The sequence below is a fragment of the Pipistrellus kuhlii genome, unplaced genomic scaffold (genome assembly GCF_014108245.1).
Source record: "Pipistrellus kuhlii isolate mPipKuh1 unplaced genomic scaffold, mPipKuh1.p scaffold_m20_p_5, whole genome shotgun sequence".
NCBI lineage: Eukaryota > Metazoa > Chordata > Mammalia > Chiroptera > Vespertilionidae > Pipistrellus > Pipistrellus kuhlii.
Window position 1 is genome coordinate 56,388,052 of NW_023425551.1, and position 23,813 is coordinate 56,411,864.

A 23,813-nucleotide genomic window follows, 5' to 3' on the forward strand; every position below is an offset into this window, starting at 1 on the left:
GATTAGAACACATGTGTCAAACACAAGGCCCGCGGGCCAAATCCGTCCCGCCAGGCCTTGCAATGTGGCCCGCACCGCGCTGTCATCACTGCACTCCACTGCGTTTCCATCACAATGACAGTTTATGACTGTTCAGTAAACCATTCGGCCCGCGATTTAGGCTGGATTTTAGATTTTGGCCCCTTCTCTGATTGAGTTCGACACCCCTAGATTAGAAGGTAGTGGTTCAGGATTGTGAGAGTGATGTCCCACTGCCGGTTTAGGCCCAATACCCAGGATCAGGCCTAAACTGGCAGTCAGACATTCCCTGAGGGATCCCAGATTGGATAGGGTGCAGGCTGGGCTGAGGGGGCCTCTAGTGTGTGTGTGTGTGTGTGTGTATATATACATATTTATATGTGTATATTATTCATTTCAGAGAGGAAAGGAGAGGGAGAAAGAGATAGAAGCTTCAATGATGAGAGAGAATCATTGATTGGCTGCCTCCTGCATGCCCTACACAGGATCAAGCCCATAACATGGGCATGTGCTGACCAGGAATCGAACCGTGACCTCCTGGTTTTTACGTTGACACTCATGTGCTGACTATAGAAAGTCTGTGAATATTGCCTCTCATGGAAAGAAAACATTAAAGTTTTAGTATAGTTAAAAAACTGTGGCTCATAGTGGGCATTCTCTTTGCTCTAAAACCCTCCAAAGTGGTGACCCCCATCTCTACCTGCAGCTAAACCCACAGGAAGACAATAAGGACAAGTAATTGTTACTGCCTGGACAGCTAGGTCCCTTGGTTCATCCTTAGGTTTTGACAACGTCTAGCATGACCTAGTGTGGAAGCTAATGTTTGGTCCTTGGGGGTGGGGGTGATGGATTCCTCATAAATTAGTTTTGGAGATCTTTTAGTGCAGGAAAATATCCTGGTAATGTTTTTATTCAGATTTACAGGATTTAGAGTTCGTATAAATGTAACATCTGAATTAGGCAAAGCTTCCTAACTATTAAGCAAATTCCACAAATAATTGTTTCTATTTTAGTCTTCTGTTAAAATTGTTCATTTTATGGACTAAGGGGAAGTTTTAAATCTTCTGTTCGGTAGTGAAGATGAACTAATGTGCTAAAACTTGAGCTGCATTCATATCTAGACTTGATGGTGGGAGATTTGTAAGGGTTTTTTTGGCCTGAAATATGCATATTTGGCTTGATAGACTTCCGGGATACATTTTAAAATATTGTTAGAGTTTAAAAAACAAAGTCATAGGTTTAAATGCCTATTAGGTTTTATAACAGAATGCTAGTTTAATATCTTTTGACACTTTAATTCTCACCGCCTAGCATTTTAGATCTGGATGGAGCTTGGATAGCTCTGATTCAACCCTGTTACTTAACCAGACAAGTTAGCCAAGTTTGGGAGGTTCCCTGGCTCACACAGGGTAGCAAAGCTAAGTAGCAAAACTGGGAGGAAAATTCAACTTTTGAGTCTAATGGCTTTCTGTGGTGTCAGGGTTCATCTCTGTTCACGGTTTTCTATAGATTTCAGTAGCATAATATCTTTGTGAGTACAGTGTTCTAATATAATTTTGTTTTATTGATTTAGGGAGATACAGGATTACCTGGCCCAAAGGGAACTGTAAGTATAATGAACAGTAATGGTTCAAAAATAAAAATATCAATAATGCTGGAGAAAATGCAATGTTTTGCTTTATGAAATCATTCTGTAAATTCAATTCTTAATAGATTTATCTTCAAGGAAATGAATGTCTAAATTTATTCTTTAAGTAGTGGATTAATTCAAAGAACTAAACAACAGAGCAAATAGATCTGCCAATTGAACTAAACATTCTAACGGATATGTTTTTTCTTTCCTTCATATTACAAGTGGCTCAATGAATATATTACATGGTAATTTCTTCCCCAAATGGGCCATGTTTAAAGAACTAACTTGTGCTTTATGAGAGAGTATAATTGAGTTTTGTTGGCAGTTGTACAATTTGTTGGCAAATATTTCAGTAATTTTCTTAATCTCCAGGGTATTCTATTTGGGGAAGTAAGATAGAGACAGAATGCATAAGAAAATGTAATAGAGAATTATTAGAGCTGAAAAACAATTACCTTTTTTAATTAATCATTTTGTAGAAACTAAACTGATGTCCTTAGAGATTAGATGAATTCAGAATGATAGAACCAATTAGCGGCAGACCTGGGATGACCTATAATTTGAAAGGCATGCACTAGGACAATAAAGATTTAGTGTAAGGAGAAAAGATGAAGCTCAGACCTCAATCTCAGATGTCACTAACCACCAGCTGCCAGTGAGTCTCCAAGTCCTTCCTATTTCTGGAATCTCCCCCACTCCTCTCCATCCCTGTCCAACTTATGATCCTTGTGGCAGCCATGGACATCTAGAGAGAAAAGATAAAACACACTACTCCTGCTCTGCTTCAAATCCTTCAGGGATAATAGTTGATGGAATAAAATTGGATTCTTAGCAAGGTGCCCACAGCTTTTGACAAAGTGTTGTCTGCCTTGCCTGTCTCCTCTCCTCTCCTTCACGTCTGGAATTGCATCTGTTTGCAGCTCTTCTTACATGGCATGCTGTCTGGTGCCTCGTGCTGTTCACCCAGCCTGCTGCCTTCTGTTTCTTCCCTTAAAACAGCCACCTCCTCCTATACAGTCAGCCCCACTTCCTCTGGGGAGACTCACCCAGACTTGGTCACAAAGCCCTGCCCTGGGTTCTTTACACACCACTGAGGTGGCAATTATTACTAAGTTGTATTAACTTAGCTGTTTGCATCCTGCCTCTAAATGCCATCTCAAGCTTAAAGTAACATTTTTCTGCCTAAGAATCGTAGATGGAAATGGTTTGGGATTGAGAAAATGTAAAAGATAAGCCATCTTAGAATTTGGTAATAAAGATGCTCTTTCATGGTGTAGCAATAATTGTTAATGTTCAAGCTCTAAAAGAAAAATGAATAATGCAGTGATCACTTCATTTAAATTTGGATATAATACTAGGAATTAGTTCTTGATTCCTCACCTTTCTTTCTAACACCCCCCTCCCCCTTCTCCAACACGACTCAGGTGATACTGATGAAATTAAAGTGTACTGTCCCAGAATCAGGGGAAATAGTTACTAACAGAAGACTTTTGCTGTCCTTAGTGATTTCAGGGTAGACTAACTTGATAGCAAGTAAAGCCTGTTTCTACTCTAGCATACCTCTCCTCATCTGAGGAATTTCCCCCCAAAGATTCAGGATCCTTATATCCTGGTGCCTTGATTTCTTCATTAAAAATTTCTTGTCTCTTGTTCCAACAATTTTAGCATTGTCAGCAGAAACTACACTGATTCGGTCTCCTTTGTTTCCTGCCAGTTCGTTAATGCATTTCTGCATTCATTTGGCTTCTCCTCTGGGTTGCTTCAGAAGCTCTGACAGTTCTGCACTCTAGTCACCTGACAACTCCCCAGCCTTCCATCGCACATCCTTCCCTCTCCCTGTCGACACTGTCTTTCAGGAAGTCTTTTAGCTGTAATTTCTTCCTAGGAGCAATTTTGACAGGTTGAGTTAGATGAATATCTTTTTTAAAAAATTTTTGCATAAAGAGAGATTGGAAAAAGCACACTTGCTGAGATTTCTTTGGATGTGTCTGGTGAAAGCATTCCTTCGTTGCCTTCTTCCCTTCAGTTGGAGACATTTGAGTGTTTTGAAGAGCTTTTTGTAGAGAAATGTTTCATAGGAAAAGGAAGCAGGATTAAGTTCCTTTATGAACATTTGTATCTTGAACTCTAGCATCCCTTGCTGCCTCCTGTTCTTTTCTTTTATTTTTTTAAATATATTTTATTGATTTTTTACAGAGAGGAAGGGAGAGAGATATAGAGAGCTAGAAACATCGATGAGAGAGAAACATCGACCAGCTGCCTCTTGCACACCCCCTACCGGGGATATGCCCACAACCAATGTACATGCCCTTGACTGGAATCGAACCTGGGACCTTTCAGTCCGCAGACTGACTCTCTACCACTGAGCCAAACCCGCTTTGGCTGCCTCTTGATCTTTTATCTTCTCATTCTTATTCTATAAACAACAGTACATTGTAACTACTGCGCCACAAACTCTACCAGAGGTAGCTTAACAAAAAGTGAATTAATTTAGTCTCTTTCTAAAAGCAGTTATTGTGCTGGAAGATTCTTTTAAATGCTTTCAGTGGTCTGCATCCAGAAAACAAAAATCTAATGTGTATATGCTTTTGTGCTAAGAAAACAGTTTATTTCTAACTTCATTAATATTTAGATTTTTAACTTTTCAATACTTAAATTATGGACTTACTTGTTTTGTTCCAGTATTTTAAAAGCATTGATTTTAAATGCACTGTTGTCAATGTGGTGTTTTACATGCATTGATTTAGTTCATGTTAGTATTTTATAATTACTGGATATATCTGGCATCTTCAAATTCTCCAAAGAATCTTATAAAAGCTAAATACCTCATGTTCTTAGAGATATCTTTGTTTTATGCTTGCTGTATTGGTGATATACAAAGTAACACGTAAGAACTTGTTGGCCTTTTTGTGGAAAGAAAAAGTTAACAAGCCTTTTATTAACAGCTAACTTGCTCTTAGGACGTGGCTTAAAGTATAAAGAATGTGGTTTTAAAAATGTATTATTTCAATTACCAATTTGAAATAACAACTGTACAAAAAGGAAAGATTCTTTAAAAGTTTGCTTGAACTGGAGTTCTAAGAGACTGGTGAGTTGTGTGGCACTGTGTGTCTACGCTGAGGAATTCTCACCTCTGACTGAACAGAATGTAGTAAATTTCAAAGTATGATTTTTAATACTGTAGCAATATTCAGCAGACTTGTACTTAGTCCTGCTTTCACCCTGTGCCACTTTGTTGTAGGTGGGTAACCCCGGGGAGCCTGGCTTGCGGGGGCCTGAAGGCGGCCGGGGGCTCCCCGGAGTGGAGGGCCCGAAAGGACCGCCGGGACCCCGAGGCGTGCAGGGAGAACAGGGCGCCACCGGCCTGCCTGGCATCGAGGGCCCTCCAGTGAGTGGCAGGGGACCCCACCCACAGCACAAGGGGCCGGGGCCCCCTGGTGAGCCCAGACACCCGCTCCTGGGCAGTGGGGGCGGTTGTCCTGTTGTGAATCCAGCCACCTGTCCCCTGCCACGTCTGCCCATGCACCCTGTAACAGAGCCCTGTCTGTGGCTCCGTGGGTAACTCACTGCTTTTTCCTTCCTGCCCCAGGGGAGAGCGCCCACAGATCAGCACATCAAGCAGGTCTGCATGAGGGTCATGCAAGGTAAATAAATCATAATGCTTGATGTTTTGTATGCTTTAAAGGAGGGAGTTTTTAAATAATACTCATGTCCGTTCTGTTTTATCCAATTGGTCGTCATCACAATAGCTTATAGCTTCAAAGAAAAAGAAAAATAATGCCTTTCTGGATTAGCCTGAGATTGTTTTTTGGCCAAAGGTATTAATTTACAAGAAAGTGCGTGTACACACACACACACACACTCACACGCTTTCCCCTGTTGAAACTACAATTCTCAGGTATCTTTCCCTTCTTCAACACCCCACCACTCTGAGTACCCAGCGCTGACCGGGTCACTCTCTGTAGATTGCGTGAGAAGTAACTGACAGACTCCAGGCGGTAAGAAGCATCAGGACAGTACGGCTGCTCCTGTACCACCTTTATAGATAGTCAAGAACTAGTATTTTACCAAAATGGCAGCATTTGTTCACATTCGTGAACCTTTACCTAAACTGATCTGTGGCTATGGCGACTGCTGTTTGCCACAGCTGCTTCGGAACCGGCCTGGCTCTGCAATCACATGGAAAACGGAGGTGTGCCAACCCTCCTGTGTCAGGAGGCCTGGCAACCCCGGGCACTCTGACAAGTCATTGTCGTACTCTGGTGGGAACCACTCCCGGCAGAAAGGAATGCTCTTCTCCGTAGGCTCATGAGATTGTCTGATTTGTCTCTCAGACTGGTAGAGTTTTCCAGAATGAAACGGTCACCTCTGGATTTCAAAACCGACCTCTCTTTACTGCCGACATTGTATCTTGAAAGGGTGCTTCCATTTTAAACAGCACCTCTCCAGAAAATGGTGACTTTGTACTTGCTCTTCCTTATGCAAGGCACACTTAGCATACTCACATTGCGACAGCTGTAAAATATTGGTTAGAAATGTGTTTCCAATTCCTATTCTTTGCACCCTAAAGCGTGAAAATATATTACATCAGAATTTGTTCCTTAGAGTATTATAATGGGAACATTGCCTTGTTCTCTATGGTTTTAGTGGATGATTCTTAATCTATTTAATGGTTCCTGAAAAAGCCCACAAAGTTATTAATGTTTAAGACAGACTGCAACCATTCCCAGGAAGCAGGCGATTTTTAATGTTTATTATCTACTCCAAGCATGAAAAAAACAACAACAACAACAACAAAAAACTTTGAAAAGAAGAATTCATAAGAAGTCATGAATTTGCAAAATATTTTAAGTTACTTACTATCTTCAAGCAAAACCTGTGAGGCTAGGTCTCAAATGGTATCTCCATGCTCCTTCTGGACAATGTCCTTGGCTTTTAATAAACTCCGAACATCATTCTACCTCTTTGGAGAAACTCATTTTCTCCCCATCCTGGGCTTTCCGATAACAAGCCAGGATGCAGGTGACATCCTCATTCTTTTAGAACACGGCTCACCCCAGAGCCCTGCAGTGTAGTTAAATTTTTTTTTTTTTAATCCCCATCCTTTTGTCTCTGGTCTCAAACCAGCGGGACCAAATATATCCAGGCAGAGCTGAATAGAACAGCCCTGTGAAGCTTCCTGGCAGGAAGCCCCTGGGAAAATGATCCAACTTGATTCACTTCTCACCACCAATTTTGAAGTTCTGGTGACACTTTTTTTTTTTTTTTTTTTTTTAAAGGCTCTTGAAATACCTCTGTTTTCATGTGTATCCCTTTCATGTCTCTGACTTTCCTGGGCTGTTTTGTTTATTATCTTTTAGAGCATCTTGCTGAGATGGCTGCTAGTCTCAAGCGTCCAGACTCGGGAGCTTCCGGCCTTCCCGGGAGGCCTGGACTCCCGGGTCCCCCGGGGCCCCCTGGAGAGAATGGCTTCCCGGGCCAGATGGGACTCCGCGGCCTCCCGGGCATGAAGGGGCCCCCTGGGGCTCTTGGTTTGAGGGGGCCTAAAGGTAAGCCTTTGTGCCCAGGTGGGTCCAAGGAACACACAGTCCTTTTTCAGGTGTATTCACATGTCCTACCAAGCTCCAGGTTTTCTGAGTGCTAAGATGTGTTATTCTCTTTTGCAATGCTGCTGGTAAGGATTAGAAAACTGTTAGATGGTATTCCCTTGACCTTGCTCTATGACAGTGGTCGGCAAACTCATTAGTCAACAGAGCTAAATATCAATAGTACAATGATTGAAATTTCTTTTGAGAGCCAAGTTTTTTAAACCTAAACTTCTTCTAATGCCACTTTTTCAAAATGAGACTTGCCCAGGCTGTGGTATTTTGTGGAAGAGCCATACTCAAGGGGCCAAAGAGCCACATGTGGCTCCACAGCCACAGTTTTCCAGGCACTGCTCTATGACAACAGTAAACACCAGCATTAAGGTCCCTTGACTACCAGCATTGACCTTTTCCAATTATATGCTGCCTCAACCCTATCATTCAGAATAAACGACAGGACCTAGTACAGGATCATTCAGCTGTTTATTTATTTTTTTTTCCAGACTCTAAAATTAGTGTAGAGGTCTTCTAAGGTGACAACCAGCCTTAGGATGTTTGTATCGGTTACTTAAACCAACAAAACTTGTTAGCAGGACATAAGAAGCATTACATTATGAGTTGCAGCTGCCTCTCCCTTCTAAAATGTGACATTGATTTGGTTTTGATGGATTTTTTTTTTTTTTTTTTTTTAGTTCTGAAGTACAATCAAACTTTATTCCTTCTTAAACATGTGAGGGAGTACAAGAGAGTCTGTTTCTTCCCCCTCTACTTAAAGCACGTTAAACTCTGGTATCCAGTATTTTTTCAGAAAAACAGTATTGTGGTTAGGTATTAAATGGGACTTGCAGAAGGACTGGTTGCCTCAGATGGCATTTGCCAGTTGAGGTGAGTGTGTGATCTTGGGGTGAGTGAGCCCCAGATCCTTTCCAGAGAGGATGAGATCCAATGAGGAGTTTCTATATCATGATGACTGACTGACTGCTCTCTGGGAAACTTCAGAAAGCTGTGGCATAAAATAAACAAGAGAAAGACTTATTTTTAAAATGGTGATGCTCCCATTAGGATTAAATATTACGGTGTGAATGGTCAGAGGGCAAGCAAGCCGCCTCTTTGGATGTATAAATGAATTGCTGATGCATTTGGCTAACTATACCCTCAGCTGGAATAATTTCCTTATTTACATTGTTTTTGGCGTGTTCATGTTAACAAATGAGCCCTGACTGGCACCATTTCAGAGTTTTCAGAGGCTACATAAAACCAGATATGGAGAGAGCTCAGAGTTTATCTCAGAGAAAACTGGAGAAAAAATTTATCTGAGAAAATCGAATAGGCATTCATCGCTGTTCTGCTTTCAGCTGTTAGTTTAGAAACTCATGCCGTAGGTGCTTTACAGTTAGTTCCCATTCATTCTGTGAACCATTTTAAGAAACTCCATTACCTTGGGCGGTAGCTGGCGTAGTTGGCTCCATTGTGTCCGTGTTCCCAGGATGTCTTCTTAGCTCTGGGGAGTTCACTTCGGAGCTGTGACTGTGAAAGAGTGGCCCCAGGAGCTTCGCAGCACCAGGGACCTTGCTAAGAATGCAGGCTCACCCGTCCACCAGCCCCACTGATCCGACCCCGGAGGTGGGGCCCAGCAGTCTGCGTTCTAACCAGAGGCCAGATCCCCATGCAGCTAAGTGCAGGAGGCCCATTTCCCACTGAAAAGGGACACCTGTAGGGCCCATAGAAACCACAGCCCTGTTGTCATTGGCTAAAAGGAAGTCTCCATATTTGGGAAGAGCCTAACTTGAGGTAGTAACAGAAAGCTCCTCCAGTCCCATCTGATTCCTTTAAAATCGGAAGCTGTTGACTTATTCCTAACTTGCTCCTTAGGAGAGGCTGCCTAGGGCTGCGTTCTGCAGGCGGGGCTGTGCGCTGGGACCACCTGAGGAGCTTTAGGAATAACTCGCATGTGGGTCCCCTTCCCAGAGATGCTGATTTAACTGGTCTGGGCTTTGGAATTTAAAAATATACCCCAGGTGATTTCAATGTGCAACCGGAGCTGAGGACCACTGGAAACAAAGATGAAATGTTTGGAAACTGTCTGGACAGCTCTTTTAAAAAAATATTTGTATAGATTTCAGAGAGGAAAGAAGAGAGAGAGAGAGAGAGAAAGAGAGAGAGAGAGAGAAACATCAATGATGAGAGAGAATCATTGATCGGCTGCCTCCTGCACACCCCACACTGGGGACTGAGCCCACAACATAGGCATTGCCCTGACTGGGAATCGAATGAACCTTGGCCGGGCTGGAAAGCTCTTAATAGCACTGACTTGTGGCTGGGCTGGGTTGGCCTTAGCATAGGGGTGTCGAACTCAATCAGAGAAGGGGCCAAAATCTAAAATCCAGCCTAAATCGCGGGCCGAATGGTTTACTGAACAGTCATAAACTGTCATTGTGATGGAAACGCAACGGAGTGCGGTGATGACAGCACGGTGCGGGCCACATTGCAAGGCCTGGCGGGACGGATTTGGCCCGCGGGCCTTGTGTTTGACACATGTGCGCAGATAAACCTAATATTGAGGGGGAGAAAGGTACATTTCTATATTTGGAACCTGGGAAATGTCTCCACCACAAAGTCCATTCATCAAGCATAGCTTGATCACATAAGGGATTTCCCCCTAATTTTCCTTCTTTATTTATGACATAGTCTATAGTCTAGAAGCAATGCAGTCCTTTTCTTTTTTCTAAGGACTTTCTCTCCAGCGCCCTCCATCTCTTTCTTGTCACTGGATCCCTTTAAAGCAGCTCCTTTTTATGTTTCATTTCTTAAAACTTGGGGTGTATGCAAAAAAGTAATCAGATTTTTTTTTAATCAATCAATGTGGTCACACACTTGGGAAAGTATGATTCTAGTCATTGGACTTGACCTCTCTTGTCCTCCCACATTCATTAACAATGGCATGTAATAGAAAATATAATGTTTCACCATCCGAAGGTTACAATCACCTTTTCCATGAGAATAAGCACTTCCCCATTTGAGACGTAAATGTTCAGCCCATTGGAGAAGAGATGCATTTCAATGTCAGCTGTTGCCTCTTCCCCATCCCTCGTAAAAGTATGGAGCCTTGCTTTGCCATGTTGTCACTTTGAGATGGTTTTTTCTAGAGAAATCGTCATGTAAGTAACAAAGAAATAAGTTTTACTAAAGCTCTTAATAGTTCAGGCTATGTCTTAAGTCACTATTTTCTTCCTAAAAATTACTCTGAAAAACACAGTCACACATTTTCAATAGGAGCCAGTAGAAATAGGCATCAAGTCATACTCAAGAGTTCAAGTCATTTATACATATGTTATATGTTTTTGTCTTTCATCAATATGTCTCATACAACATGTCTCGGCCCATGCATGGTGTACATTTTATGTGTGTACTCTAACAGACGCAAGAGAACATCTAACAGCCTATGTTCACTTTGCTTAGTATTACCGTATTTTTCGGACCATAAGACGCTCCGGACCATAAGACGCACCAGTTTTTAGAGAAGGGAAATGAAGAAAAAATGATTCTGAAACAAATAGTGTCCTAAAATATTTTATGTGCATTAAAACCCAACATCACAGTCATAAACACATGTAATCAACCCTGTAAAGCACATGTGTCAAACACAAGGCCCGCGGGCCAAATCCGTCCCGCCAGGCCTTGCAATGTGGCCCGCACCGCGCTGTCATCACTGCACTCCGCTGCGTTTCCATCACAATGACAGTTTATGACTGTTCAGTAAACCATTCGGCCCGCGATTTAGGCTGGATTTTAGATTTTGGCCCCTTCTCTGATTGAGTTCGACACCCCTAAGTAAACAGCAGCATTTAGAACCATTTTAGAGCCGGGCAAGCACACAGAGACCACACAGAGCCGGGCAAGTAAAAAACTTTTTTTTAAAAGTATATGTGTAGGCTATATTTGGACCATAAGACGCAGGGACTTTTTCCCCCCACTTCTGGGGGGGAAAAAGTGCGTCTTATGGTCAGAAAAATACGGTAAGTCAGTCTTTCCCGTCATAAATACCATTTTTGAATGTTCAGTGTGGATTCCTTTGAAGTCCTTACGAGTAAAGCTGCCTATTTTTTCAGATATTCCTGTGTGAGTCAGACAGGCATGTCAGTATGTGAGTGAAGGTTTGAGAAAGTACAGTCATACTGTGACCAACTCTTTTTAAACTATTAAGATGCTCACATGATGATGGGCCTTCCATTATAACTTTCAAACAAATTAAAGAGCAACAATGGAGCGATAAACATTTATTTAGTTTTAGCCACTCTGTTCATAATAAATTGTTTTTCTCTTCAAACTGTGTGCTTTGCTACATACCTTATGTAAAGCTGATTTTATAAGCTTTTTATATGTATTTTATGACACAATCAGCGAACAGAGGTGGACAGTGACTTCTTTGAGCTGCTTTTTGAACATCTCAGAGGAAGGCGAGACCAGGGCTTGAGGAAGTAGATTAACCCTGGTGACAGACAGAACCAGGCTGTGGAACAGCAGTCTGCAGCATGGCTGTCTCGGGGCCCATCTGAAATTTGTTTTCCTATGACTGTTATCCAGAATGCGGCATCACATCTGAGACGTCAGTCTTCTTCTTTGAAAGCAACGTTTCCAAGTTGTCGTGGCTTCATGCTGAATGTGTTTAACTTTTGCTATGTGAAAGTTGCATTTTAATTTATAATTTCATCTCGTGTATGAAAAAACATGGCACATTTAAAGATTCTCTTCTCACTGCCAGTCTCCAGAATTGCAGTGATTTGACATTTAAATTGCTAAGTTAACTAGAGTGCTTCAGCTGCTAGTTTTAAAACTGCCAATTGTCATTATCTTCCTAATACAAGAAGACTAGATTAATGATGAGTGTGAAAAAGTAGCTTATGTGAATATGAGTCCGTCCTGAACTCTGTTCCTTACACAGTAGTTACATAAATTTAAATTGCTTTGAGAATGTAGTTGTTTCACCATAAAAATATCCACATGAGGACAGTCACAGTTAAAATGAAAGTATGATAATTAAACATGCCTTCCTAAAGAGATGGTTGATATTTGACTAATGTATCGATGATTGTACAGATATGCTTCCTATTTTTGTTGTGTACATGCATTTGTTTTTAAATTATTGCAGAGACTCAGTATTAATGAGATTGGGCTGATACAGATGTTTGGTAAAAATGATTTTGTATAGAATTCGTTACAAAATACCATTGCATTTTCTGAAAGTGTAGAAAATAACATCATACTATACTAATGAGAGAGCGGGGCAGTGCCTGCTTATGCTGGGAACATAGAAGTCATTCAGGACCGGTGTGTTAACGAGGCAGAGTTTCTGGGTTTGGTCTCTGCAGGCAGCGGGATAATTAATGCAGCTTTCTTTCTGTGGCTGCTGATTCCCTGAATTTAATCAACTGTCATACAGATACACATGGTTGGTTCCAATCCAAACCACATTCTCTGTACACAGTGAGTCCATAGTAAAATGTAGGCACTTTTGATAGCACACTTTTAAAATTTGGAAATTCATTCATTTATATTTGGTAATATTAACTTGCATTATTTAAGAATTTTAAATATATAGAAAATATTCAGCAAAGAGTTTTTCTGTCACTCCTGTCTCCCATTTGCTGAGGTTTCTCTATTCTTCCCCAGAGGTAATCACTATTGTTAATTTTTTCTATATCCTAACTATGATATGCAAGGATATATGAATATAGTGTATTTATCCTAGATCTGTGGTTGGCAAACTGCAGCTCGCAAGCCATATGCGGCTCTTTGGCCCCTTGAGTGTGGCTCTTTCACAAAATGCCACGGCCTGGGCGAGTCTATTTTGAAGAAGTGGTGTTAGAAGAAGTTTAACTTTAAAAAATTTGGCTCTCAAAATAGATTTCAATCATTGTGCTATTGATATTTGGCTCTGTTGACTAATGAGTTTGCTGACCACTGCATTCTTTAAAAAACAAGTCATTGTATTGTAGTAAGTGGTCTGGACTGTGTGTTTTTCATTTAACAATGTCTTGAAGATCATGTCAAAGAGCTTCCTGATTCTTCTTCACAGCTGCATAGTATTTAATTCTGTGGAAGTACTATAGTGTGTATAACTCTTTAATGGACATTTAGAATGTTTTCAATTTTCTGCTATTACAGTAAGACTGCAGTGAGCACTGCTGCATATGTTCCATTTTTGTACAAATATCAACATAAGTTCTATATCTCTAGGATAAATTTCTAGAAGTGGACTTGCTGGGTAAAGTGGTAGTTCTAATTTTGATAGTTAAGTAATCCTCCAAGAGACTGTACCAATTTACACTCTTATCAGCAATGTGTAATAGTGTATTTTTCAACAGCTAGAACATATTTAATTAAACTTTGGAGTTTTTGCTGATCATGTAGGTTAAAATAGCATCCTTATTATCCTAACTTTACATTAATTCTGTTATGAGAGTGAAGTCAGGGAATTTTTTTTATATAGGTAAGAGCCTTTTATTTCATTTTACAGACTTTTTTGCTCATGTATTTTTGCTTATTGTTTATTGTGTTGTTGGCCTTTTTGTATTGATTTTAGGAGCTTCTTATAGATATTAGAGTTAGAACTCTTCATATTATACTAGAAAGGCCAACTCAAATCTGAGGTGGTGAAATAATTCTCCCTTGTTTTCTTTTAATTCTTAAATTGCATTCAAAATATTTGATACATTTGCCATTTATTCTGGCTCATGGTGTGAGAAATAGATCCAACATGTTTTATTTCAAGTAGGCTACTCACTTTTGCAACACTATTTATTGAATTATTAAACTTTTTCCCACTTAGAGATGACACCTTTAAAACAACCTAATTCCTATGTGTATTTGGGTCTGTTTTTAGATTTTCTATTCTGTTTCACTGGTCTGTCTACTCATGTACCAGTCCCACAATATTTTAATGGTTTAATATTTGGTAGGGTTAATTCCCTTCAAGTTGCTTTTCTTTTGGGAATTCTTATGGCTATTCTGTTTTATGTGGGGGTTTTTTTCTATACAAACTTCAAAATCACCTATTTGGTTAAAAAAATCTGTATTTTTATTGGATCATGATGAAAATTCAGTGTAGGGCGAACTGATAACATTTATGATGATGTCATTCCAGATGAGAACATTTCCTCAGTCTTTTGATATCCTTTAGAAATATCAAGTGTTTTCATGTTGTATTTGCATATTTCTGATTAAACACATTCCTAGTATTTACTATTTTAATTGCTATTACAGATGGTATCATTTTTTACTACCAATTACTTTTTTATATATGAAAATTATTGATTTCCATATTTTAACTTTGTATGTTGCTATTTTACTGAATTATCTTGTTGTCTGTAGTACATTTGGAGTTGATTTTCTAGGGTTTAATATATATATATATATATATATATATATATATATATATATATACACACACACACACACATAGCACCTGACAACAGATGGTCTTAACTTCTCAAACCAAATGATAGTAGTGATACAGGGGGAATCTTGATAATGTTCTGACTGTTGTGGGGCTGCATATCGTGTTTCCCATTAAGCACCATGCTAGTTTTTGGGTTGAGAGAAGAGAGTAATTTTTTTCACGTTAAGAAGATAGCTATGGATTATTATTTTATTGACTGTTGCATCAGGAATGTGTGTTCAATATTTTTCAAATGTCTTTTCAGCATCTATGGCTGTGGTTATTTGATTCCCCCTCCCCCCTTTAGATCTATTATTATAATTAATTTGATTTTTGCTTTGCTACAATCTATTGTAGTTGTGACAATTTTATGACCTTTTGGTTTTAGAGTTTGGGCTTTGATTAAAATTTAAAGTTACAGAACTTATTTTTATAGATATATAGCAATATAACATTTCTCTAACACTCTGCAGGTGACTTGGGAGAAAAGGGAGAACGTGGCCCTCCAGGAAGAGGTGCCAAGGGTTTGCCCGGAGCTACAGGTCTGCCAGGTAAGTGTGATGTATGGCAGGATGAGGTTGAGAAGTTGGCAGCAAGTGGGATAATATTTTAAAGAATTGTTCTTTAATTACTTAAGCATATCATGTGATACTCGAGAATGGCTGGCATCAATTTTTCCAGACCAACTTTAATGAAGAGTTAAATGATCTCTAAATCACATTTGTACTCTTTGTGAGAAAATATATGGCAGGACTTGAAATATTAATTTTTTAATGGATATTTTAAAAATTGTTGGCTCAGCCACATGCACTTCATTTGAAATGCTGAAGGAATGGGGTCCTCTCCATTTCAATCCCAGTTGATAGTTTTCTGTATTTTTGTGTTCTTTTAAAAAATTTTAACTAAAAAGCTAGAGCAACAGGAAAAGTCATCCAAAGTCTTCAAACTGTTGCACAGAGAATCACTAAAAATTTATTTTAAAAACTCTTGTTTCAAACATCCTGAACTTCTAGAAACCCATATCCCCAAAATAAATAAATATGTAACACAAAGAGCCACACACAGGCCACATATCACTGCTGTGTCAACTGAGGCCACAGAGCAGTCTGTGTGAGAGCCTGGATTCTCTCACTGGGTCTCTGTTCTCTCCTTACACACTGGTGACTCTGTCTCCCGGAGTTCAGGCTACAGCACACTTGTCCACTGGGAAATGACTTATAGGCCTAGCCACAGAAGCCGCATAGCAGGATCAAAAAGCCAGCCAGCTTAAGAGCAAGAGTGAGGTGCTGTTTCACAACACACTCTCTTATCGCTGCTCAGTAAGGCTCGCAAACCCAGGAGCTGAGGAGAGGTGAGGTCAGAGGAGTTGGGCAGACAAAGGGTGGCTCATATTTCCACAATAGATTTGCAAAACTTGTTTTAAGGAAATTTAGAAAAAGAAATAATCATGTTCTAATTCTGCCACAGGCTTACGTATTCAATCATGGCTATAATTGCAGCCCCAAACATCATTGCTTTCTAATTATACATTTCATTGCTCCTGGGGATTGCTTTCTCATTAAAATACATTTTAAAAATATGAACACATTTGGAGATAGCTCCAACACTGCCTCTCTAAAACTGTGGGCTCGTCAAGATATTTTCATAAATTGATGATTTTTTTTTTGTGTGTGTGTGTGATTGGAAAAGGAAAGAATCTGCTTGGAGCTAAATAGGACCAAGGGAAGAGTATTTTAGAGGAGCCTGGATTCATTGATAGGTGTTTAGAAGAGAGAAACAAGAAATAGAATTTACTGAGTCATTGCCTTTATCAATGGCAGCAATAGGAGGGTTTAAAGCTATTAAAATTCCATCATTACAATGCACTCAATTATCTATATACATATAGGATAACTTACAATTTCTTCTCCCATTTTGTTGAGAAATCACTTCTTGAAACAGCCATTTGCACTATTGGCAAGATTTTCCTCTAACAAAAATATATTATGGCTTCTGGTGACTCTTTCAAAAAGTCTGTTGATAAACAACATTTTAAGCTTAAAAATGGGGAGACTGAGGAAGACTAGCTCTGTATATGCAGTATATCAGGCTGCCACCCGAGGCACATGATCCCCCACATGCAGTAGCCCACTAGGGGGGAAGAGGCGACGGTGCCCCTACGTCTGACTGGAAGGGGTTGACAAGTGCTCCCTCCTGTTCTGCCAAAATAGGACTTGGCTGATTTGCTTTTCAGTACAGGAGACGTCCATGTATGGGCAAAATGGTAAGGTAGGACCAGCTCACCATTGGCCGCTCTACCTGGCTGTCCTCTTTTCTCCCTTATAAGTAAATTTGTTGCAGCTGGACTTGGATCTCATATTTAAATTTGATTTATTAAAAAATGTTATGGGCTCCCTTTTGCAGGACTCCTGAGGCCTGACCTTCTCCTCTCTGCCTTTGCCAGTCCTTCTCCTGCCTCCCTGGTACCACTCTGAAATTCCGGTCTTTCTTTTTCTGAGATTCTGTTTTCATTGGGAGGATATTGGACATTGTTTTTTTTAAAAAACAAAGGCTAACTTTCAAAAGCACACAGGCACATGGGGGCCTCTGTTATTGCACTCTTTGAGGCAATAGGACTTTAGAACCTGGGGAACCTTCACATGACTCTTTGCAGGAGCTCTCTGGAACCTTCTAGGTCAATACATATCTTACCTAAAAGAAAGAACCTGCAGACCAAGGTACTCTACAACCTTCTCTGTTGTGCCTTCGGTTAAAATTTAAACACAAATCCTCCTAAACGGAATAAAGATCATTTTGGTCATTCTTCTTTCTGCTCACCTATCTGATATTTGAAAAAAAAGTGTAGCCAAGGCCTTCGTTACCTATCAATTACCAGAATTTCTTTATTCTTTCTGCACAGTGTTAGCTCTGACTCCCCTTCATATCTGTCACTTTGGTTCAGGGTTAAGAATTACACGGCCCTTCAGGCTGTAATGCTACATCATCACCTCCTATGGACCACAGGTTATTGTTATAGCATCACATCGACTCTCATTCGGCTGCCGCTCTAATGGTCACAGAGCACACAGATGCCATGTGGTTTGTTTCTTCTCACAGTCAGGAGTCAGGGCAGGTATGTAAGATGTCTGGGCTCTGGGACCAGGCTGCCAGGTGTCTGCACTGCTGTCTTACTTATTTTCAGCTCCTCTTCCTCTTGGTGCTTCAGTTTCTCCCCGGCATGACGGCAATAATAGCCACACCTAGACATCTAGGGGGGCCTATGTACGTGCTACCACATGGAAAGCACTTAGCGTAGCCCCTGGCATATGGCACACCTTCTGCAAATTGAGCTGTTATGATTGCCATTTCTCTTTTTATATTTGAGGAAGTAGGGACTTGCAAAGGCCACATCTCCTGACAAAGTGCTCTCGGTAACAGGTGATAGAGGCAGATATTTATGCTTCCTGCATTCAGGCTCACTTAGTGGGCAAAAGGATGGGGTGACTGGTTAGTAATAAGATTAGTTTGTCCCGGCCAACCCTAACCATTTAGTGTCTCAATTCCCTTTCTGCCTCTTTCACATGGCTGTGTGGATCACAGTTGAGGCCTCTGGGACTCTAGAACCCCCTCAGTCCTTGGCCCCCTCAATCCCTGGCCCCACCTCCAGGCCCTTAGTGGCATTACTTGACTGGGTCATCTCATTAAGTGGAACTCTGCCTTCTGATACTGAACTTTGCAGTAAGTTCCTTGGCACTCTGAGGAGTTCCAAGAAAACTAATTATGGGTCCTGACCTCCTTCATATGCAAACTCATGAGGGAAAGGAGTTGAATGAGGAATCATAGGTATGTGGCCACCAGGCCTGTGACTTGTGAGCTGAGCGGCTTTTCCCTTCTTGGACGGGGTGGGCAGAGCTGGCTTTGCCCCGGGCCACACTGGACGGATGGGTTAATCTGCATTCTCCCAACCTCTGCACACAGGTGAACTCTGCTGGTGACTACTGAGTGGGAAAAGCAAAAAGCAAACGAAGGGCACACTTCGTTCAGCAATACGTTTAGCAGTAGTCATTGCTCTTATTTCCATTGCTGCAACTATCTTATTTGGTTGTGGGGATCTCACGCAAACAAACCACTCTATACCTATTTCTTAAACATCTGTGCTTAAAAAAATGTACGCTCAGCATAAGGTGAGAAATATAAGAAAGTCCCTGGCACATAAGTCATTTTACATAAGCAATAGTTTAAAATCGAACACCCTACTTAATACTTTATTTTCGGGTTTCTGTGTTATTCCCCCTTTAAAGTCTGCATAAACAGTTCCTTTCATTCTGTGGTTTGCATTAGATTCTTCAGAATACTGGTGTGGCTTGGCCTCCATCAATGTGACATGACTACCCTCTAGTGTTCGCACAGGGAATGACATAGACCTTCAGTTTTAAAAGCCACCAATGCTTGGCAATGGTGTTTTCATAGGTCGTTGAAATTTCAGAACACTGTGTAGTCATCAGGCAGGCAGAGCAGAATGGCAACACTTTAGATCTGTGCTTTCTCTTCTTAAGACTTGAAAAGTAGTTTAAACATATTTGTTCATGCAGCTACTGGACTTTTTGAATGACTTGGACCGTGACATTGTTTTACTCCCAAATTAGCTCTTAATAATTTTAGAGCACCTTTGAGAGTGAATGCCAGTGTCAGGGCTCACCAGAAACTGGCAGTCTGTTATGTGAAGGCCGGTTTATGTTTCCTCCGACGATTTCTACAGAGTAAAACCTGAGAGAAAAATCATTAGTTTCTTATGACAGGTGGAGCTCTAGAAAAATTAATACTATCTCTTGGCTATTGTGTCTCTTTCTACTTTGTGGGAAATTCAGGCCCAACAAATTAAACAAAATACACTACATTACACACACACACACACACACACACACACACACTCCCTCAGCAGAGTTAGCAAATCAATGGGCATAGAAATACAGTTAGATAAGGTTAGTAGGCCCTCGTTTCTAACTCCAACACTTTCTAGCTGTGTGATTATGGACAATTGTTTAATCTTCCTAACTCTCAGGTTGCACATGAGGAAAATGGATCATTAATGAGCACAGTGGGTGGGCAGGGTAAAGGGAAGGCACTTTGTGATGATGATGATTGATGTTGATGATGATAACATCACCCAAAGCTCTGTAGGGTGAATTGCTGTTTTTGCCAGAGGGAGAGTTGTGCTAGAAGAGCCTTTTATAAACTAAATCAAGGCTAGACTGGATGGCTTTGTCAATTCCTTCCTCAAAGGATGAGCAGGAATCTGAAATGAACTTAGCGAGTGGGAAGAAAAAGCCTCTCTCCTACAAGGTGTGGAAATAGGGAGCTAAGCATGAAAACCTATAATGTGCTCCTTCTGCTTTTTAATAGTTTGTGTATTAAAGAATGGCTTTCCTTCAATTGAAGGAAAGCCATTCTCTAGGCAGGAGGCTGGCTCTACAAATGTTAAATAAAATTTTGAATTAGTTGCTAACATTATAAGTTGAGAGCTATTTATTTAAAAACTCAGCTTCCTACCTTCTCTTGAAAATCGTCAGAGGTCCTGGCAGTCCTGGTCCATGCTCCCTCCTGGCGGCTGAGAGCTGGAGCAGAGCCGCTGCCGACATCTGCTCTCTAGGTCAGCCCAGGCCTCAGTCCTCCCTGCTGCCTCCCAGAGCTGATCTGGACTCCCATTATCCATTCCAATTTTCATCCCTTGTGCCATCAGTTTTCTTCCAGAAAAGACAGTAAGGACTTTCTTAATCCAGGGCTGTTTCTTTATGACAGTGGGAGTGAGCAAACTTTTTTTTTTTTGGTGAAGGAGCATGTGTTTTGGTTTTAGGGCCATGTGTTTTCTGTTGAAGTGACTCAGCTCTACCCTTGTCTTGCAAAAGCAGCCATAAGCAACCTGTCAACGAATAACCATGGCTGTGCTCTAATTAGACCACTTACCAAAGTAGGACTTGGCTCGTCGGCTGCCATTTGCCCACCATGACCTCCATACCGGCCTTGTCCCTGTGGTCATTTGGTTTGCAACCTTACCCTGGGGTGTTTTCTGCTCCTAATCGTGATTGATTTTAGCCTACACCTGCTATTGCTCTTGATGAGGTGCATGTAAACCTCCTTTTATATGCACTTATGTCTGGCCTATATCTTAAACCTTAAAAAATGACTTTAAGTGACCCCAGTGTGAGGAGACCTGAAAAGGCTCTGCAAAGGCCCGGTTCTGCTGGAGACTCATTCATAGGTGCTCTGGGTGAGAGCGGAGCCATCTCAGGGGCCTCATCTTTAGAGGAAAACACATAATCACTGGCTTCATCACAACCTGATATAGTCGAATGAAAGCTTATGGGATAAACGAGGGGAAATTATATCACTGCTTACCTACAGCCTTGAGATGGACATTATCAAAGATTATTATTCCCTTGAAACTTATTAATGTTTTGTCCTATAGCATTGCTTTATGTGGCTCTACTTTGTAAGCTTCTTGGGGAGAATGAGTTGTTAAATGTAAAATAGGGTCTCTAACCTACTTGCTTTCTAAAAGTATATGTGTTTATGTAATAAGATCATGTAATAAGACCAAGGAGACATATATAACATCACCACTAACATAGAAAAGGAAAGCTAAACACCACTGAGAAGGAAAGAAACAAGCCTTAGCAAATGTGCAATTGAACATGCAGATTTGGCTTTCACCTTTGGCCGAATGGACAAATTAAGATGGCTGAGGTAGAAGGAGAGTCTCCATAGAACTAAATAATCATCACAGATACAAGTTGTTTCACACTGATTTCTTACTGCCACCGTTGTATAATAATAATAGCACGAAGCACTGCTGGTGTGAAGCGGCAAACATTCAGCATAAATCCCTCTTTGTTAGGGATTGTTGGTGCCTCACTGAAGGAACCAAACACACAAAGGGAAGAAATGCCCCCAGGAAGTGAGACTAGAGTGAGGTGCCCTTGGGTTAGGACCCTGAGTAGACTGTCAGGGAGCTCGGTAGGGTGCATTGCACAGTTCTCTAAAGACATTAATCAATAATATCCTCATAATTATAGTAATAGCCCCCATTTATCAGATGCTTTCAGGCATAGAATTTAATTACAAGGAAAGCATTATCCCATCAGAAAGTGAGAAATTAGTGACTTGCTAATGTCACCCTGTCTGTAAACGGCAGAGTTAGACTTCGAGCCATGTGTCTGTCTGCACAGCCTGTTCTTCTCACCACTGATCTATTCTTATCCCTGTCTGCATATTGATCGCCTATTAGGAGTAAGGGTGCCGCTACTGGAGTGCTGTGCAAAGAAATGTACTGGGAGTCCCAAATGCCAGCTGCACCTGTGTGTAAATTTAAATCTTTGAAATAAGTCAGATGGAAAAGTATGTGGGTTATAAGACTGAAAGCAACAAATGAACAAATAAGACAAACCAATAAAAACTCATAGACACGGACAACAGTATGGTGGTTACCAGAGGGAAGGGCAGTGGGGGGTGGGGTGGGTAGTAAAGGGTAAAGGGGGTCAGATATATGGTGACAGAAGGAGATCTGACTTTGGGTGGTAAACAAACAATGCAATATACAGATGATGTACTACAGAATTATACATTTGAAACCTATTTAATTTGATTAACCAATGTCATTTCGATAAGTGTAATAAAATAAAATAAAAAACAGTTTTGGGATTATGAAAAATAAACTTTAAGTTGGCTCATTAAAAAAGTCTAAAGAATCAGGTGTAATTAATTTTAATAATATAGTGTCTTTAACAAAATATCACACCATGTATAAATACAAACATTATGAACAAAATAGTTTTCATTTTTTCAGAGTTTAGGTGAGTTTATAGTTCTTCTCATTTTGACTTAGCCTCATTTCAGTGCTCAATAGACATATGTGGCCAGAGGCTACCAACTCAGACAGCACAGCTCTACAAAATGGAAATGTGGGTTCGAGATGCTGAGATCTTACACTTTTAATTTCTAAGAAACCTAAGTCCCATGAAGGAATTTTATCATCGTCATCATCATCATAGCATCACTCATCATTTCCCAAAGCTCCTGTGTACACATGCTGGGCTGCAAGGTCTGGTGCCTACTGCCAGTTTGCAGCCTTGAGTGTTCTCATGTTCACATTGGACATTTTTCTGTGTGTTTCAGGTGACCCAGGTCCTGCCAGTTTTGGGAGGAATGGCCGGGATGGTGAGCGAGGCCCTCAAGGGGTGGCAGGCATTCCTGGTGTGCCCGGTCCCCCAGGCCCTGCTGGCCCTCCTGGTTTCTGCGAGCCAGCGTCCTGCACCATGCAGGCCGGCCAGCGAGCCTTCAGCAAAGGGCCAGTCTAGTGAGAGGCTTAGTGCTGCAAGGCTGTCTGCATACACCACCCCTGGCAAAGGCGCTCGGAGGACAAACACCACCCGAAGCTGGAGCAGGAGACGACAGTGTATTACCTTCAACATTATTGCAGAAGTCCTACTTGACAATCAGATTTAGATCCATGGTGCTATTCAACAAATCCTCTTTCCTTTTCCTTGGAGGAGAGACAGCAGAGTCATTGATAAAAACAAACAAAACCTCCCTTTAAATGCATTTATAATCCTGTTCCCAGGATCTTGAACTTTAGTGTGCTATACATTTGTGACATTGCGGGCCCCTGTGCCAATAAACAGAAACAACAGTTTGGTTTACCTCAGTTGCAGTAGTTATTTTCATTTGTAACGGGATGTTCTCAGATTATTGCTCAGATATATAGAGGGTTTGCAGACTAGCTATGAAGAAACCTCTCTGTAGTCAATAGAACTGGTGCCTAAAATCCCAATCAGTGTGCTCTCCGGAGTGACGAGAAAGAAAGGGCTGTGCTATGAGGAATGATTTCTTCACAGCACATGTTGGTTTCCATGGTCAGCCTGATTTTTTGTGTGGAATTGTACTGTATCCCAAACCTATTAACATTTTGAGCTTTTCTATGTGAAAGTAAAGAAGGACTTTTAATATCCTGTCGGGCTTAAGATTTATTGATGAGATTATTTATTTTTTAAGGTGTGAGGTAACATCTCTGGTTGTACCCAAGAAGAAATAAATATGGTTTCTTAATCTCTTGCATGTTTTCTTGTAAATAATCCTGTTCAATAAAAAGGAGTCACTGAACTTA

General features: G+C 40.8%; 1 protein-coding gene across 1 annotated transcript in view; it reads left to right on the forward strand.

Moving 5' to 3' along the window:
• Nucleotides 1-23,813, forward strand: part of COL9A1 (collagen type IX alpha 1 chain) — a 90,333-nt gene extending 66,520 nt beyond the window's left edge. Inside the window, exons 32-37 of the mRNA XM_036414902.2 lie at nt 1,592-1,624; nt 4,893-5,039; nt 5,241-5,295; nt 7,012-7,200; nt 15,148-15,225; nt 22,826-23,813. Coding sequence (XP_036270795.1) covers nt 1,592-1,624; nt 4,893-5,039; nt 5,241-5,295; nt 7,012-7,200; nt 15,148-15,225; nt 22,826-23,007 — 684 coding nt within the window. The 3' untranslated portion in view covers nt 23,008-23,813. The remainder of the gene's footprint in view (nt 1-1,591; nt 1,625-4,892; nt 5,040-5,240; nt 5,296-7,011; nt 7,201-15,147; nt 15,226-22,825) is intronic.